General features: G+C 39.3%; 1 protein-coding gene across 2 annotated transcripts in view; it reads left to right on the top strand.

Moving 5' to 3' along the window:
- Nucleotides 1-1,444: 1,444 nt before the first annotated feature.
- The window catches only part of UBE2D1 (ubiquitin conjugating enzyme E2 D1), a 40,062-nt gene continuing 24,979 nt past the window's right edge, over nt 1,445-16,527 (top strand). For both annotated transcript variants that reach the window (XM_057531198.1, XM_057531199.1), the window contains exon 1: nt 1,445-1,700. In XM_057531198.1, the coding sequence (XP_057387181.1) occupies nt 1,677-1,700 (24 nt within the window). In that variant the 5' untranslated portion in view covers nt 1,445-1,676. The remainder of the gene's footprint in view (nt 1,701-16,527) is intronic.

The following is a 16,527-nucleotide window of genomic DNA, read 5'->3' on the forward strand; positions in this document are numbered from 1 at the left end:
ATCATTCTTTCACGATCCTATTTCCCTAGACATTTTCTTTTAAGTTACATGAATGGATTTTTGCTCCTTGCTCTTTGTAAGCCTTTAGAATGCTATGGTAGCTATTGTTCTGGACTTCCTGAAAAGCTTTCCTCCAACCCTCACCTGGTAACACATTCTGATTCCTGGCCACAGGGGAGGAAGGTGCACATGTCCAGTAGACTTTTGGACATAAAAGGCTGAAACTGGGGTGACAGTTTGGTTGGAAAGACAGATTTTAAAGGCATCATCATATAGATAAAAACAAATAAGGAAATAATTGTTATACAGGACTTTCAGCATATTAGGTACTGTGTTTGGCACATTACATTAATATCAGTTAATTCTTACGATAACATATCTAGAGACTATTATCACTTTGGACATGAGGAAACTGAGGCTTAGAGAGTTTAAGTAGCTACACGGTCACACAGTGGTAGGGGTCAGAGTTGGGATTCCATTCCAGGATAGGGGGTCAATCTACAAAGCCCAAGCTCCTCCAGCCATGCTGGGTGACCTCCCAGGACATGGGAGAACACGAAGTCTACTTTCTAGGAAGATAGTGATGGTGAGAGATAAGGGATTGGAACTCCAGGGCACTCTAACTCTTGAGAAGAGGAGCTGGTAACAGAAATGGGTAAGTCAGAGAAGTAGAAGAGCCAACCACCCTGGTGCTCCGGAAGCGGGAGGTGGTGAGCGTTTTGAAAAGCGAAAGGGTAGCCAGCAGTCAAATGGGTCAGAAACGTCACAGAGGAAAAGGAATGAATTGGATTCGGGAATTAGAAGCTCAAGCTCAACTTTGGTGAAAACCAAATTCTGCTGCTGAAAGCAGAAGGCAAGTTTTAATGAGCACACAAGTTCATAAGAATTGGGGGAGTGAGGAGTGCGAGTAGACTATGTGGATTGAGCAGGTATTGTACTGCCAACGGAAAAGAAGGAGCCAAGGGTGAAGACGAAACTCAGAATTCGGAGTTCCAAGGAGGAGCAGACATGAGAGATTAGCATCGGACAGAAGAGGCGCCTTTCGAAACAGGAACTAAGGAGGTAAGTAAGGCGTCATAACTGGAATGAGTCTGTGCATGTGTGAGAAATTTAGGCAATTCATATATTTGCGAACAGTGAAATCTGTAAAGGTAAAAATAACAAGACGAGCTGTAGCACATATTCGAATCCGGCACATGTTTTTCGAGCTAATTTGTTATCCTCATTTTACAGATTGGCAACTCCAGGTTCAGTACCTTGATCAAAATCCAATTGCAGGGACCAACTCCAGAGCCGGTAGCTCTGAGCCCAGGCTGTGGGTCGAGGTCAGCGGTGGGTAACCAGCTCGGCCCGGGGCGGCGGCCGCCGAGCAGGGAGCAGAAACTACACTTCCCAATGTGCCCGGCGGGGCGGGGCGGGCGCAGGCTCCTTCCCAGAAGCAAAAGCGGAAACAAAAGAGTCTCGCCGGCGTCCCCGCCCGCACACTCGCGCACACTCGCGCTCGGGCGCCCTAGGAACAGGCACCGGCGCCCAGAGCGAGCCAGAGAGCGGCGAGCCGGGGATCTACCCGGCTGAGCCAGCCGAGGAGCCGGCGAGCCGAGCCCGCGACGACCCCACGCCCCCAATCCCCGCAGCCGCCCCCAGCCGGCCGGTATCCCCGCCGCCCTCCCTGACCCATGGCGCTGAAGCGGATTCAGAAAGTGAGTGCCGGGGCCAGGCCTGGGGCGGTGGGGCGGTGGGGCGGTGGGGCGGTGGGGCGGGCTTCGGCCCCCTGCCCACGCTGACCCCGGCGGTGGCCCCGAGAGACGCGCCGGGAGGGAACGTGAAGGGAGGATGGGCCGGGGCGGGGACCGGGGGCCAGAGACGCCGGCGGGGCCAGCGGGCACTCGACAGGTGAGGTGGGAGCAGCGGCAGGTCCCGTGTGCTGGAGGTGCGTGGAGGCAGGGGGCCCGCTGTGCGCTCGCGCCGGAGCTGAGCCCGGAGCCCGGGCTGGAGAGCCTCCTTGGTCTCCAGACCTTCCCGCAGTCTGTGCTGCTCGGTCACTGCTGGATTTTGCCCTACACCCGGCTAGTTTTGGCCCTTGTCATGCTGCTTTCTCCACGCTGTTTCTTAAGCCCATCCTCTTTATGTGCTTGCCTCCCCGGGCTCCCGGGAGGGCCTGGGCCTGCAGCCTTACTCCGCGGAGCTGTTGGGTTTGTTCTTTCTCTCCTCTGCCGTTGGCTGTTGCTCAGATGCCCGAATTGGGTGGAAAAGCTCTTTTGGGGCCGAGAAACCTCCTGCCCCTTCTATTTTGGTGCCTCTCCTGCTGCCACTTTAGGTCACATAGCTGTAGTGAAAACATAGTTGCTGATACACAACAAGATGACCTCCTGGCTGTGATTCATAGTGAGTCAAGCCAAGCAGGTTTTTTTTACCCTCGTGATAAACTTATATGTAAAGTTTGAGACAACAACAGAAACTGCCACAAATTAAATTGTTTGATGCTTTGACACATGGCTATAGAATGAGGAAGAAATGTGTATGTTCATTAAACAAATATTTGTCCATCCCAACTCAGTGTTAGGAATTACCTTCTCTTGCATAATGTTTATTGCTACCGTCTCTAATGTGAACATCTTACAAAACTGAGGTTGGGGCATTTTCTTTCTCTTCACTTTTATTTCTTTTTGGGTTATCTCGTCTGTTTACTGACACAAGTTTTAGGTTTTTACTGTTATGGTTCATGTGGAGAACACTGAGAATTTGTTTTTTTTAATGGATAGTGCGTTCGGCAAGTTAAGCCAACAATGGACAGCATGTTTTGCAAAGAATTTCAAAAGAAATCCTACCAAGAATTTGTGTCAACTTTTTCAGGCATGAATCGATAGAGCAGTGATAGAGATGTATACATTGTATTCTCAGTTACCCTTGGTGTCATCTTCTGGTACAGAGGACAGCAACTTTCAGACCCAGCCAGTTTGTCGGGGGTGGGGGAGAGGTCAAATACTAAATCTGTGAAATACTGTCATTTTTTTGTGCCTTTTAAGGTTCCCCTCACTACAGTACACATAGTAAATCATCAGCATTTATTGATTAATGTGTTTTCTGATTTGAAGATAATGCAATTACACATTTTTTTCATGTAGATAATTCTAATTTTGAAGCCACACTCAGCATCTTTGCCATGCCTTGTGTACTTATTAATGATGATGTAATGTTGGCTCACATTTGAGGTAAACACACATTTTTCCAAGGAAGTCTTAAGATTCCATTTCCTTCTTCCCTAGTTGTGAGAATTTTTCACAAGACTTTGCACATCCAGTAGCTTTTAAATAGCATAGAATTTGTCCACAGTAAGTAGGCATTCAAAGAAAATTGACACTATTTGTAAATATACTGGGCAATTATCAATCACCATGCTAAGCCAATATATTTGGCTTATATTTATAATATGGCATATATGCAAATCATATTTTTAGTACCTATTAGTTATTATTAGTTTATAACAGAGTTATCTGTAAAAAAAAAAAAAAAGGAAAGAAATTTGGGATCACATAATATCTCATCTCTGTATATCAATCTTTGGGTTTTCTTCTCTGTTATCAGAAAAGTTGACTTGTAAAAATCTCTTTTCCAGCCATTCTTTCAACTTCAGGAGGTATTTTATTTGATTCCCCACTTTTCCTCTTTCTTTACCTACATCCTTGACTAGAAGCAAATTCCAGGGGAGCTGTGCTGTTTGCCATATGAACAGTTAAGTTACACAGCTGTCTTTGATATCATCAGTTTACAGATTCTTTTTGAATCTTGCATGCTTCAACAAAAGAATACGCGTTATTAACTTTTGGCCTTTCTTTTAAAATGTATTAAAGTAACACTGTCAGGTACCTTCCAGGTCATTGGGTTGTGATTTTCCTATACCTACAGTGGCAAGCTTTAGAACTGTGCAGAACCTTAAAGAACTCTGCAGGAGTGGAGTGGGGTAGAGGGCAGGGGAATAGCTTATAGGCAGTGGTACCCAACCTTTTTGGCACCAGGGACCGGTTTCGTGGAAGACAATTTTTCCATGGGGGGGTGGTAATGCGAGCGATGGGGGGGATGGTTCAGGCTGTAATGTGAACGATGGGGAGTGGCAGATGAAGCTTCGCTTGCTGGCCCACTGCTCACCTCCTGCTGTGCGGCCCGGTTCTTAACAGGCCACAGACCAGTATCCGGTCCGCGCCTGGCGGCTGGGGACTCCTGTTATAAGGTAGTGTATCAGAATCACCTGTGGGACATTTTCAGACTGTCCCCACTGCTGTAAATGGAGAGATGTTGAATCCCTCAGATGCGCTGGGGTAGAGAGAAGGTTGTGAACCACTGACTGACATTCTAGTCTACTCTCCGTATTAGAGAAGGAGCTTGAGGTTTGGAGTGGAGTGCTTTGTCCAGGTTAATCTCTTAGGAAGTGATTTGACATGTTTTTAAAAGTTCATAACTTCACTTCATCTGAAAAGATTAAAGATAGTTGAATTAAAATTGTATGAATATACAAAGCATGTGGATATGAGTGCTCAAAATATATTTTTATGCTAGAGTATGCTAAATGATTTAATACTCTGATTTAGACATCCAATGCCAGTTTTGCATTTCGGCTCATAAATTTACACACCCATGCCCTATTTTTAGACACAATGGAAGATGTTGTCACAGTCACCTGAATCACTAAAGGGAAAAAATTTGAACAAAGTCTGAGGAAAGATCCCTAAAACATGTCTGAAAAAAGAGGGCAGTTTTTCAGCTGGACATTTATTATTTTCTAGAATTAATTTTGAAGTATTTATTCTATGAACACTATTTTCATACCTTGGTAAACTTTTTTTGGAAATCATTTTTTTTTTTTAATTAATTAATTTATTTTTGGCTGCATTGGCTCTTCATTGCTGCGCGCGGGCTTTCTCTAGTTGCAGGGAGCAGGGGCTACTCTTTGTTGGGTGCGCGGCCTTCTCATTGTAGTGGCTTCTCTTGTTGTGGAGCATGGGCTCTAGGCGCATGGGCTTAAGTAGTCGTGGCTCGCAGGCTCTAGAGCACAGGCTCAGTAGTTGTGGCACACGGGCTTAGTTGCTCCGTGGCATGTGGGATCTTCTCGGACCAGGGCTCAAACCCATGTCCCCTGCGTTGGCAGGCAGATTCTTAACCACTGCACCATCAGGGAAGTCCCTGGAAATAATTTTTTTAAATTATAAATGTTATATCACAATACTGAATGTCTTGAAAACCAGAAAGGGGAAAAAAAAAAAAAGGAAATTCTAACACAGTTATCATCTTAGTATATTTCCCTCTAGATTTTTGTTTTGCAAATATAGCAACACAGGTGACTATTCCTCAGTGTATAGTTCTGCCGCCAAAATGGAATATTTGTATTTTTAATAGTCAATTTAACTTAAAATGTATATATAAATATAAATTAAAATACTTTATAAGTATTCTGAACTGTTGAATTTTTTGATTTGTACACTTCCGCATTAAACTGTTTTATGTCAGTCTAGAAAACCTTAGGATACTTCAAAAAAACAAACAGAAAAAAAACCCCAGCCCTTTGTGGATGGAGCATCAAATGGGAGAAGAAGCTCTGGTTTCTGTTCCTGGCTCTGTGACTTACCAGCTTGTTTCCCTATCCATACAAAGATGCTGCTGATAAGTGCAACCAGCATGTATAATATATAATGGTTCCTCTGTGCTAGATACTGTATTAAGTGCTTGACATATATTAATTGATTTAATCATTAGTGGGCCCAAGAGGTAGAAACGATTATTATCCCCATTTTACAGATGATAAAACTAAGGCATAAAGATGTTGAGTAATGTACTCAGAATCACATTCTGTAATTGTAAGTGGCAGCACTAAGAGTCCAAACCAGACAGTTGGCTCCAGAGTCCCTGCTTTTAACTATTTAAGTATATCCAGGTGGACTCACATCTTCTATCTATTGTACTTAAACTGAAGGACATAGAGTCAAATGAGCTTATGGATGTAAATGTTTTGCAAACTGGAATATTCTGTACAAATGTAATGTGGTATTATAATTAAGACCTTGGCATATTTAATCATTTTCACTGATGCATCACTCAGCTTGTTGATTATGCATTGTAAGTTTTTGCTCTGAGGTAATGTGCACTAGACCGGTTAACATGGTAAAAGAATAATATAACTTTGTTCATCTTTATTCCATCACTTAAAATGTTTCTCCTCCAAAAGGATTTAGAAAAATTGGTGTAATTCATAAATGTTCTGTCAAAAGTATCATTTCATTGTGAGATTTTCATTTGAGAAAATGGTTTACGAATTGATCTAGCTATTTAGTTCCTATAATGGCTTTGAATAGTAGTCAGCAGTTCAGATTACACAGATATATTAGAAAGACTTTCAGATTACAAGATTAAGTCTAAGACTCCAGGTTCCTTCAGTAAAAAAGGATATGACTTCTAAAAAAATTTTAAAAAGAAAGAACACACTATTCATGCTTCTTGGTAGATAAATGGTTTGCCTTGAGATGAAAGGAAGAAAGTGTTCTTTTTCTAAAAAGCCACTGTATGCATTTTTCTGCTTTTAAATCTTTGTAATTAAGTTCAATCTTCCTTTTGCCGCCAGGATCATATATTTTTCTTCCTTTATCACAACAAAGGTGTAAAAAGATTAGATAACCTATCCTAGTTTAAAAGTTCTGAGGTTCCTTCTCTGTGGAAATAAATAGCATAGATCTAATAAGTCTGTTTATGCCTGTTTTAGGAAGCCAGGCACATGTTATAAAAACCAAACCTAGCAGGATGTGGGATCGCTTCCAGCAAAGCAGAATAGCATCTTTATTCATTTTAGTTCCCTGAAATACATGTAGGAAACATATTTAATGAGCACCGCTAATCAAAATGATCAGCCTAATACTTTCCATCAAACTGAGTTAATGGTTGTCTGTAATGTATTAGCTCCCCCCACCCCTTTTTTAAAAATTGGGTAAACTGATGCTATGTGTAATTTAAAAATTAAGTATTGAGATACTTGTCCTCTCTGTTCTTAACCCTGCATGCTGGATTTAAAAATACTGGAATATATAATATAACCCAGATTTGCAGGGTTTCAGGATTGGAGGGGTCCGCAGATCACCTCAGAACAAATGAAGGCCAAACAGTTTCTGATACTGGCCTGTTTTGGTCTAGATGGCCTCTGAGAAGCTGAGGGTTTTTTTCTGCATTTAATTTGGTCTTGGGATGAACCTGTGAAGGTTCAGTTACATACATCAGACAGTAGTAAGAGGCTCCTATGTTCCAGGAGTTGTCCGTAGTATGGGGAGGAAACCATCCTGAAAAACTCCATCTAGCACTGCCTGTTGGATCACACCATGCTCTGCAGCTTCCTGTCTTTCCTCTTTCTGCATGTTTCCCCCACTGTTCTCTATTCATATTATCCTGTTTGCGTGGCTCTTCTCCTTCACTGACAGCAGATTGCTTATTAGATTCCTAGTCTTCTTTCAGATTTAGGAAAGCCTTTCTAACTGGGGTGAGGTGGGGGGTTTGTTCCTTCACCTTAAACTTCATTAGCAGTAAAATTAACCTGATGGTTCTCACTCCAGGTGGCCACCCTCCTTTTGTGAGCAGTTTGGATTGCTCTAGAGGTAACCCAGCAGACTCGGTGGCCTGGGCTCATTGTTCTTCTCTAAACTATATATTTTTAAAAATATATGTTGATTACACTATTTTTTAAAATTAATTAATTAATTAATTTTTGGCTGAGTCGGGTCTTCATTGCTGTGTGTGGGGTTTCTCTAGTTGCGGCGAGCTGGGGTTACTCTTCATTGCGGTGCACAGGCTTCTTATTGCGGTGGCTTCTCCTGTTGCGGCACACGGACCCTAGAGCACACGAGCCCTAGAGCACGCGGGCTTCAGTAGTTGCAGCACACAGGCTCAGTAGTTGTGGCTCACGGGCTCTAGAGCACAGGCTCAGTAGTTGTGGCACACGGGCTTAGTTGCTCCACGGCATGTGGTATCTTCCCGGACCAGGGCTTGAACCTGTGTCCCCTGCATTGGCAGGCGGATTCTTAACCACTGCGCCACCAGGGAAGTCCCATAAACTAGTAAAACTCTTGCTGCTGTTTTTGCTTCCCCCAAGTTTTGATGTGTTGTATTTTCATTTTCATTTAGTTAAAAATATTTTCTAATTTCCCTTTTGTTTTCTTTTTCGATTCTTGAGTTATTTAAAAATATTTATTTCCTAAATAATTGGGATTTTACAGAGCTTTCTGTTATTGATTTCTAATTTAATTCCATTTTGATCAGAATATCTGTTATTATTTGACTCCTTTAGAATTTTTGAAGCTTGTTTTATGGCCCAGAATGTGGTCTCTATTTTTTTTTTTTTTTAGAAGTTTCCTGTAATGTCTGAAACATTTATATTAACATATTTCCATACATATTTCCATACAAATACAAATATAAGATTTTTAGAAATTTCATGTAATGTCTGAAACATTTATATTAACATATTTCCATACATATTTCCATACAAATACAAATATAACATTCTTAGAAATTTCATGTAATGTCTGAAACATTTATATTAACATATTTCCATACAAATAACCCAATGAAAGTTTAGTATTAGTTGTTTTGTTTGTTTTTTTATACTGCAGGTTCTTATTAGGCATCAGTTTTATACACATCAGTGTATACATGTCAATCCCAATCGCCCAATTCAGCACACCACCATCCCCACCTCACCGCAGTTTTCCCCCCTTGGTGTCCATATGTCCATTCTCTACATCTGTGTCTCAACTTCTGCCCTGCAAACTGGCTCATCTGTACCATTTTTCTAGGTTCCACATACATGCATTAATATACGATATTTGTTTTTCTCTTTCTGACTTACTTCACTCTGTATGACAGTCTCTAGATCCATCCACGTCTCAACAAATGACTCAATTTCGTTCCTTTTTATGGCTGAGTAATATTCCATTGTATATATGTACCACAACTTCTTTATCCATTCGTCTGTTGATGGGCATTTAGGTTGCTTCCATGACCTGGCTATTGTAAATAGTGCTGCAATGAACATTCGGGTGCATGTGTCCTTTTGAATTATGGTTTTCTCTGGGTATATGCCCAGTAGTGGGATTGCTGGGTCATATGGTAATTCTATTTTTAGTTTTTTAAGGAACCTCCATATTGTTCTCCATAGTGGCTGTATCAATTTACATTCCCACCAACAGTGCAAGAGGGTTCCCTTTTCTCCACACCCTCTCCAGCATTTGTTGTTTGTAGATTTTTTGATGATGCCCATTCTAACAGGAGTGAGGTGATACCTCATTGTAGTTTTGATTTGCATTTCTCTAATAATTAGTGATGTTGAGCATCTTTTCATGTGCTTCGTGGCCGTCTGTATGTCTTCTTTGGAGAAATGTCTATTTAGGTCTTCTGCCCATTTTTGGATTGGGGTGTTTGTTTCTTTGATATTGAGCTGAATGAGCTGTTTATATATTTTGGAGATTAATCCTTTGTCAGTTGATTCATTTGCAAATATTTTCTCCCATTCTGAGGGTTGTCTTTTTGTCTTGTTTATGGTTTCCTTTGCTGTGCAAAAGCTTTGTAGTTTCATTAGGTCCCACTTGTTTATTTTTGTTTTTATTTCCATTACTCTAGGAGGTGGATCAAAAAAGATCTTGCTGTGATTTATGTCAAAGAGTGTTCTTCCTATGTTTTCCTCCAAGAGTTTTATAGTGTCCAGTCTTATATTTAGGTCTCTAATCCATTTTGAGTTTATTTTTGTGTATGGTGTTAGGGAGTATTCTAATTTCATTCTTTTACATGTAGCTGTCCAGTTTTCCCAGCACCACTTATTGAAGAGACTGTCTTTTCTTCATTGTATATCTTTGCCTCCTTTGTCATAGATTAGTTGACCATAGGTGCGTGGGTTAATCTCTGGGCTTTCTATCTTGTTCCATTGATCTATGTTTCTGTTTTTGTGCCAGTACCATATTGTCTTGATTACTGTAGCTTTGTAGTATAGTCTGAAGTCAGGGAGTCTGATTCCTCCAGCTCCATTTTTTTGCCTCAAGACTGCTTTGGCTATTCGGGGTCTTTTGTGTCTCCATACAAATTTTAAGATGATTTGTTCTAGCTCCGTAAAAAATGCCATTGGTAATTTGATAGGGATTGCATTGAATCTGTAGATTGCTTTGGGTAGTATACTCATTTTCACAATGTTGATTCTTCCAATCCAAGAACATGGTATATCTCTCCATCTATTTGTATCATCTTTAATTTCTTTCATCAGTGTCTTATAGTTTTCTGCATACAGGTCTTTTGTCTCCCTAGGTAGGTTTATTCCTAGGTATTTTATTTTTTTTGTTGCAATGGTAAATGGGAGTGTTTCCATAATTTCTCTTTCAGATTTTTCATCATTAGTGTATAGGAATGCAAGAGATTTCTGTGCATTAATTTTGTAACCTGCAACTTTACCATATTCATTAATTAGCTCTAGCAGTTTTCTGGTGGCAGTTTTAGGATTCTCTATGTATAGTATCATGTCATCCGCAAACAGTGACAGTTTTACTTCTTCTTTTCCAATTTGTATTCCTTTTATTTCTTTTTCTTCTCTGATTGCCGTGGCTAGGACTTCCAGAACTATGTTGAATAATAGTGGTGAGAGTGGACATCCTTGTCTCGTTCCTGATCTTAGAGGAAATGCTTTCAGTTTTTCACCATTGAGAATGATGTTTGCTGTGGGTTTGTCATATATGGCCTTTATTATGTTGAGGTAGGTTCCCTCTATGCCCACTTTCTGGAGAGTTTTTATCAGAAATGGGTGTTGAATTTTGTCAAAAGCTTTTTCTGCATCTATTGAGATGATCATATGGTTTTTATTCTTCAATTTGTTAATATGGTGTATCACATTGATTGATTTGCGTATATTGAAGAATCCTTGCATCCCTGGGATAAATCCCACTTGATCGTGGTGTATGATCCTTTTAATGTGTTGTTGGATTCTGTTTGCTAGTATTTTGTTGAGGATTTTTGCATCTATATTCATCAGTGATATTGGTCTGTAATTTTCTTTTTTTGTAGTGTCTTTGTCTGGTTTTGGTATCAGGGTGATGGTGGCCTCATAGAATGAGTTTGGGAGTGTTCCTTCTTCTGCAATTTTTTGGAAGAGTTTGAGAAGGATGGGTGTTAGCTCTTCTCTAAATGTTTGATAGAATTCACCTGTGAAGCCATCTGGTCCTGGACTTTTGTTTGTTGGAAGATTTTTAATCACAGTTTCAATTTCATTACTTGTGATTGGTCTGTTGATATTTTCTGTTTCTTCCTTATTCAGTCTTGGAAGTTTATACCTTTCTAAGAATTTGTCCATTTCTTCCAGGTTGTCCATTTTATTGGCATAAAGTTGCTTGTAGTAGTCTCTTAGGATGTTTTGTATTTCTGCGGTGTCTGTTGTAACTTCTCCTTTTTCGTTTCTGATTTTATTGATTTGAGTCCTCTCCCTCTTTTTCTTGATGAGTCTGGCTAATGGCTTATCAATTTTGTTTATCTTCTCAAAGAACCAACTTTTAGTTTTATTGATCTTTGCTATTGTTTTCTTTGTTTCTATTTCATTTATTTCTGCTCTGATCTTTATGATTTCTTTCCTTCTGCTACCTTTGGGTTTTGTTTGTTCTTCTTTCTCTAGTTTCTTTAGGTGTAAGGTTAGATTGTTTACTTGAGATTTTTCTTGTTTCTTTAGGTAGGCTTGTATAGCTATAAACTTCCCTCTTAGAACCGCTTTTGCTGCATCCCATAGGTTTTGGGTCGTCGTGTTTTCATTGTCATTTGTCTCTAGGTATTTTTTTATTTCCTGTTTGATTTCTTCAGTGATCTCTTGGTTATTTAGTAACGTATTGTTTAGCCTCCATGTGTTTGTCTTTTTTACGTTTTTTTCCCTGTAATTCATTTCTAATCTCATAGCGTTGTGGTCAGAAAAGATGCTTGATATGATTTCAATTTTCTTAAATTTACTGGGGCTTGATTTGTGACCCAAGATTTGATCTATCCTGGAGAATGTTCCGTGCGCACTTGAGAAGAACGTGTAATCTGCCGTTTTTGGATGGAATGTCCTATATATATCAATTAAATCTATCTGGTCTATTGTGTCATTTAAAGCTTGTGTTTCCTTATTTATTTTCATTTTGGATGATCTGTCCATTGGTGTAAGTGAGGTGTTAAAGTCCCCCACTATTATTGTGTTACTGTCGATTTCCTCTTTTATAGCTGTTAGCAGTTGCCTTATGTATTGAGGTGCTCCTATTTTGGGTGCATATATATTTATAATTGTTATATCTTCTTCTTGGATTGATCCCTGGATCATTATGTAGTGTCCTTCCTTGTCTCTTGTAACATTCTTTATTTTAAAGTCTATTTTATCTGATATGAGTATAGCTACTCCAGCTTTCTTTTGATTTCCATTTGCATGGAATATCTTTTTCCATCCCCTCACTTTCAGTCTGTATGTGTCCCTAGGTCTGAAGTGGGTCTCTTGTAGACAGCATATATATGGGTCTTGTTTTTGTATCCATTCAGCCAGTCTATGTCTTTTGGTTGGGGCATTTAATCCATTCACATTTAAGGTAATTATCGATATGTATGTTCCTATGACCATTTTCTTAATTGTTTTGGGTTTGTTTTTGTAGGTCCTTTTCTTCTCTTGTGTTTCCCACTTAGAGAAGTTCCTTTAGCATTTGTTGTAGAGCTGGTTTGGTGGTGCTGAATTCTCTTAGCTTTTGCTTGTCTGTAAAGCTTTTGATTTCTCCATCGAATCTGAATGAGATCCTTGCCGGGTAGAGTAATCTTGGTTGTAGGTTCTTCCCTTTCATCACTTTAAGTATATCATGCCACTCCCTTCTGGCTTGCAGAGTTTCTGCTGAGAAATCAGCTGTTAACCTTATGGGAGTTCCCTTGTATGTTATTTGTCGTTTTTCCCTTGCTGCTTTCAGTAATTTTTCTTTGTCTTTAATTTTTGCCACTTTGATTACTATGTGTCTCGGCGTGTTTCTCCTTGGGTTTATTCTGTATGGGACTCTCTGCGCTTCCTGGACTTGGGTGGCTATTTCCTTTCCCATGTTAGGGAAGTTTTCGACTATAATCTCTTCAAATATTTTCTCTGGTCCTTTCTCTCTCTCTTCTCCTTCTGGGACCCCTATAATGCGAATGTTGTTGCGTTTAATGTTGTCCCAGAGGTCTCTTAGGCTGTCTTCATTTCTTTTCATTCTTTTTTCTTTAGTCTGTTCTGCAGCAGTGAATTCCACCATTCTGTCTTCCAGGTCACTTATCCGTTCTTCTGCCTCAGTTATTCTGCTATTGATTCCTTCTAGTGTAGTTTTCATTTCAGTTATTGTATTGGTCATCTCTGTTTGTTTGTTCTTTAATTCTTCTAGGTCTTTGTTAATCATTTCTTGCATCTTCTCAATCTTTGCCTCCATTCTTATTCCGAGGTCCTGGATCATCTTCACTATCATTATTCTGAATTCTTTTTCTGGAAGGTTGCCTATCTCCACTTCATTTAGTTGTTTTTCTGGGGTTTTTTCTTGTTCCTTCATCTGGTACATAGCCCTCTGCCTTTTCATCTTCTCTGTCTTTCTGTAACTGTCTCTATTTTTTACTCACACAATGATAACGTCCTTCCGGTGTTCAGCAGAGCTTTTCAATGAACAATGTTCAATAATTTCTAGTCTTCATTTTGCCAGTGTCTGTTTGGTGTCTGTAGAGCCTAAGCTATGTTTAAGGAATGAATGCCAAACTAAGACATTTACACCTTGCCAATGTCTTAGTGTCTTCTCACACTTTTATGAGCTTTCAGAGCAGGGGTGACAAAATCAGTTTGGGGGGACACAAACTGCATTTTAAAAAATGGAATAGAAAACATTAGTGCTTTGGGTATAGTAATGGTGTTGTTTCATGAAATCTTTGTTTTAGTTATGTATATGTATTCCTGTGCATGTATGGGTTATGTGTACTAGGTTGTGGTATATAATGTTTTTCTTATTATGACTTGCTGTAAGGAAAGTTTGAAAATCGCTGTCCCATAGCATAAGATCTTTAGGTAAAATCACTATTGTCAAAAATACATGTCATATACATATATGTGTACATATGTATATAGAGAGAAAACAAATGAACCTATATACATACATACAAGCACACATACACAGATATAGATTCACACACATTGTAAAATGTTCTGGTCTTGGAATGTTTCTGTTTGATACAAACTGTCAATGCTCATTGTTTTCTACTACAAGTAGCAGCATTTTATAGTCACTGATGTACAACTGCAGTATTCAAGAATAGTGCTGGGTGATACGAAGAGAGATTAATTACTTTATTATGAAAATACTTTTTAAGTACCTACTATGTGCCCGTTATTAGGGATAGAAATGTAAGAAGGTAAATATTTGGTACATATTGGTAGATAGGTTTGTGTTTTAAGTGGGTTTTGAGAAATAGGCTGCTACCTTTTTCTTTTTCCCTAAAGCACCATCTTTCTTGGTTACTATGAAATAAATAGTAACTTTTGATAATGTAGCATTTAAAATGTTCTGTGTTGCATGTTCCATCGTGTGTCAAAATTCTATTATGTATGTAATTTCCTATCATGTTTTTCTCGCCTTTCAGAGTGTCTTTGAACACAGACCCTCTCAAAGCTTATGAAGTAGTGTTCATTTCTAACCATTTATAAGAAAGAAGGCTCCTGGGAAAAGATAATAAGAATTCCTTTTCATTTCTTCATTTGTCACACTTTTGTTTCTCTTGAGCATGACTGAAAATGTGCAAATGGCCTTCATTCAGTACTGGAGTATTGTTGGCTCCAATGTCGATTGAAAATAATGTGCTCTAGTTATTACAGCCTTGAGGTGAGTATTGTTTTGGAGTGGGAGGAGTGCTGGAGTGGAAGTCAGATGGTCTGAGCCTGTGCCCTGGCTTTGGCTTTGTGACCTTGGCCAAGAAACTCATAGTCTTTATTTTCTTTATCTAGAAATACAATGAGTTGAACTAGATAACTTCTGTGGTCTTTTCTGACTTACAATTTTAAGCACACCTAAATAATGTTATTTGCTGTTTTCCTTTTGTCCAGCAAACAGCAAAAATGGTCACAGAAATAAATATTGAGCAGTGACACTGTGCTGTACTACTGCATGAAACTTGAGTTAAAATTATATTTATTTTAAATTGTCAGAATTGAAATAAATGTGGGCATCTTAATGTGTAATATAAGATGAATGAGTCTCTAAAGGTATATTACTTTTTGATTAAAGAGCATTTATTTGAGATGCAAATAAGATGTATTTCTGTTTCTGTATGGGTAACATAATGTGCTTTTCTAATTCCATTTAGCATCCATCTGTTTCAAAGGTATCTTTTGTACTTAAAAGACTATTTTATCCACATATTTAGACAACTGCCTTACACAACTGCTTTACATGTAGTAGATTTTTTAGATTCAAGTTAATGCACTTATGGAGCACCTTATGTATATAAGGCATATACAAAATGTGATAAGGAGATATATGGAAAAGTAAGGTATAACCAACATTATCTAAGAAATTTTAAACTAGTAAGGATATGAGATGTACCATAACAACTAGGTAGACTTAGGAAAGTACCATAAGGAAAATACAACATTTGAGCAGGAGGAGAGTCAAAGGTGGGAGAGGCCAAATTTATTTGGGGGAAATTAGGAAAAATTCTACAGAAAAGGTGGAATTGGATATAGGTTTGGAAGAATGGGTAGCATTTTTTAAGACAGGGAAGCTAGGTTCATAGAGGAAGCTACAGAAATGAAGGCACTGGAAAGTACATGGCTTATTTGGAAAGGAACAGATAATCGTGCTTTTGGGAAGCATTCAGAAAATAGTAGACCATAAAAGTTCATACTGTGGAGGGCCTTGAAGACCCATGCTGACAAATGTGTACTTAATGCAGGAGTTGGGGGATGCCATTGAAGATTTTTGGGTAAGGAAGAAACATTCTTAATCCTATTGCTAGGTATACAGTCTTGCCCTCATAGAACACAAGATTCTTTACTGTTTGTAATTACAGATTTGTAGTACATCACGAAAAGGGAAGTACAAGAGTGCCATGGGAATATAGCAGGGACCCTTTGGAGGGTTCAAGGAAAGCCGCCCTAGGGAAATGATGTTTAAGATGAGACATGAGAGTGAAAGTTGGGGGGTGGTTAGGAGTCTTCTATCTAAAAGGAAATCTTGTTTGAAACTAGAAGCAAGACGGCATTTTGGGGAATTGAAAGTCACTATGACTGGTGCAGAGAATGTTGGGGGAAAGTGTGGGGTTAGAGAACAGTCAGATCCTGGAAACCATTTTAAGGATTTATAAATCTTCTATTAAGGCTAATGACAAAACATTGAAAGGGTTTGACATGGTACTTCAAGAAGATGATTTTGACCACAGTGTGTTGGTAGAGAAGTAGGAGGACAACAGGTCAGTTAAGACAGCATTACACTTGTTCAAGTGAGGTCCAGGAGGGTCTGA

This window comes from Balaenoptera acutorostrata, chromosome 16 (genome assembly GCF_949987535.1).
Source record: "Balaenoptera acutorostrata chromosome 16, mBalAcu1.1, whole genome shotgun sequence".
Classification (NCBI taxonomy): Eukaryota; Metazoa; Chordata; class Mammalia; order Artiodactyla; family Balaenopteridae; genus Balaenoptera; species Balaenoptera acutorostrata.